The sequence below is a fragment of the Triplophysa dalaica genome, chromosome 4 (assembly GCF_015846415.1).
Source record: "Triplophysa dalaica isolate WHDGS20190420 chromosome 4, ASM1584641v1, whole genome shotgun sequence".
NCBI lineage: Eukaryota > Metazoa > Chordata > Actinopteri > Cypriniformes > Nemacheilidae > Triplophysa > Triplophysa dalaica.
Genome location: NC_079545.1, coordinates 6,983,954 through 6,986,627, shown reverse-complemented (window position 1 = coordinate 6,986,627; position 2,674 = coordinate 6,983,954). Strand labels below are relative to the sequence as shown.

Here is a 2,674-nt window from a genome sequence, read left to right as displayed (position 1 = left end):
TACTCATGTTTGTTCTTAAGATGTTGATACACAGAAATACCCTTAAGTAAACCAGCAAACAAAACACCCACCTCACCAACAAGACAAAAACTAATTCACTATTATAAAGTTATCTTTATTAAAACGTCACTTTAAAATATAAGTGATATATATTAAACACTAACTCCATATCAAAACATTATAAATCTATACACTTTACATACATGGTTTCCTGACACAAATGAAAAGTTAATGTTGTGTGATGAAAGAATGCTCAAAGAGAAATAAGAACGAAGAAGAATGAACATTCAGCCTTCTTCAATGATCTTTGTTACTTCTGGGTTCAGTGGCTTTAGTCAGATTTCCCGTTTCCTTCTTCAGAACATTTAAAAGCGTTTGAGAACTTTCAAGAATCTGAAAGAGGGGCAGAAGGGAGGGTTATTCACTTCTTAACACATAACATTGACAACATTTATTCATGTTCCAAAGATTTCTGTCCTCTCAAATAGGAAATAAGGTTACATCTGGACAACGTTTTGCTGTTGAAACACAAACATTTCATCCCCACCATGTCCTGCTGACACACACACACTTTATGGCTTTTATGACCATGTCTTTACCTTCATGTACGCAGCCTCCGTCTCTGCTATTGTGCGGTCAAAATCAGAGCGAGCACTGAGCCGGCGTGCCAGACTCTCATTAACGCGGCTCAGCTTCTCCGTCAGCACACGGACGTCGTGCTGCAGACGAGCCTTCTCTGCTTCCTCCTGCTGGATCAACCTGTTCAGATCTTCTCTTTTAGAGCACAGCTCTTCTATACCTAAAGATGAAGAGGATGAAGGGGAGTACTTATTAGTTCTGCTTTTTCTTGTACGTTTCTAAATTCCAGGCACGAGAAGAAAATATTTCTGTGGAGTGTTTTCCATACAGGTTTTTTTTTCTTTACATTCATGTTGTCATAGGTGAGAGGGAGTATGTTTGAGTAGCACATGAGGGCATATTCAGCAGTTACTCTTGCTGATACATGCAATTTTGAGTCGGGCTATATCATCTTGTGTGAATTCAAATGAAGACAAGTCTTGATGGAAAGATTATATTTAGTGCTTAATTTATTGTATGCATAACATGGGTTAGTCTGTGTCAAATTAGATACACAAAGAAAGGTGGCTGCATAATTTGTATGATATTTACGATAAAAAAAAATTCTCATGAAATGTCTCATGAATCTGGCAAGCATTACAAAACATAATGCTAAAGCGCTTGAAATAATATTGTTAGGTTAAATTGTTGGAATGTAACTTAACATTTTAGGTTACCAAAAACACACTAGAAAGCCTCCATCCGATTTAGGCTTTTAACCAGACAGATTTTGCCCCCCATTGACCACCATCGTAAGAAAAAATGCAATGGTAGTCAAAAGTGCCCCAGAACTGTTTGCTGTCCTACATTCTTCAAAATGTCTTCTTTTGTGTTCAACAGAACAAACAAAAAAAGATAGAGTAATTGTTCCTACTATGGGAGTCAATGGGGTGCGAGACCTGTTTGGTTATAAGCATTATTCCAAATACCATTCTCTGTGTTCATCAAAACAAAGAAATTTATACAGATTTAGAACAACAGGTGAGTAATGATGACAGAATTTTTTGGGTGAAGTAACTGTTACCCCTTTAACAAAAGTGTACAAACAAACGATTTCTCGCCATTCAGTTTAATTTTAGTTTACTAATGCAATGACATTACAACACAAACAAAGCTATATTTGATCCATAGTATAGAATATATTAACTTTTTTCTGTATACAGTCTGACTAACATTTATCAGCATTCGAATTTAAATCTGTAAAACCTAAAACAAAGGGTTATTCCGTTGTAGAAACTTGCATTTCTGGTATTACAATCACTCCAAGAAGACGATTTTAATTTAGATGAACAGTTACTTCAGCCTTACAATTACTTTAAAGATAACACAAACAAGATACAGCAAACTACCAACCTCAATTGCAGTTAAATTAGATTACAGCAGACTCGTTAGCCGAGTTCCTTCTTCCTTTGTTATGAGAATTAAGTTATCATAGAAAGAGCAATGTTTCTTACGGCAAAATTATGTATCTGTAGTGTATCGACAGTTACTTACACTTGACAAGTTCATTGTTGTAGGTCTGCAGCGCTGCTCCTTGCTGGGTCATTCTGATTAGCAGGCTAGCAGCTTACTAGCTCAAAGGCAAGGCCACCTCACCTCCACAGCCCCGATCAAGTAACTTTTTCAACAGCTATAACACGTTTCATACAGCTTGACGATAAATATGGATGGCTGGGTGTACTGTCAGAGCCAGACTTTGACTAGAATTACAAGCAACACACTTTACCAAACGTTAAATACAGCGAGCCTGCGGGGGAGTTTCTTTAAAAACATTCCACAAGCGGCTAAACTAAAGTCTCCCTCCTGTTTCCATAGGAACGCTCAGGACGCGTCGCAACAACAGCTTCCGGTAGACTTTTATTTATTTATTTTATTACATTTAAATTGGTATTTTATTACATTTAAATTGGTATTTAATTAATTTTCTACAATCAATATAGAATTCACAAAAATAATTCCTACGTATAAGAGAAGACAATAAAGATCACAAAAATATTAATAAAAAAACATAGGGCTTACTTGTAAAATTCTGTATTTTTATTATTCCTAACCAATT

The 2,674-nt window shown here is 35.9% G+C and overlaps 1 protein-coding gene across 1 annotated transcript; it reads right to left on the bottom strand.

Moving 5' to 3' along the window:
- Nucleotides 1-94: 94 nt before the first annotated feature.
- ssna1 (Sjogren syndrome nuclear autoantigen 1) lies at nucleotides 95-2,417 on the bottom strand. The gene is made up of 3 exons (XM_056745138.1): nucleotides 2,113-2,417; nucleotides 600-799; nucleotides 95-393 (listed from the first exon to the last, which is right to left on the bottom strand). Exons 1-3 carry the CDS (start codon nucleotides 2,162-2,164, stop codon nucleotides 298-300), a joined length of 348 nt encoding a protein of 115 aa, XP_056601116.1. The 5' UTR covers nucleotides 2,165-2,417; the 3' UTR covers nucleotides 95-297.
- Nucleotides 2,418-2,674: the final 257 nt, after the last annotated feature.

What these genes read in the sequence shown, in the direction of transcription:
- ssna1 (XM_056745138.1), bottom strand. Translation starts at nt 2,164, where the DNA reads ATGACCCAGCAAGGAGCAGCGCTGCAGACCTACAACAATGAACTTGTC. An exon ending in CAACAATGAACTTGTCAAGT is followed by an intron (nt 800 to 2,112) that starts GTAAGTAACTGT and finishes CTTCATCTTTAG; the next exon opens with GTATAGAAGAGCTGTGCTCT. An exon ending in CGGAGGCTGCGTACATGAAG is followed by an intron (nt 394 to 599) that starts GTAAAGACATGG and finishes CCCCTCTTTCAG; the next exon opens with ATTCTTGAAAGTTCTCAAAC.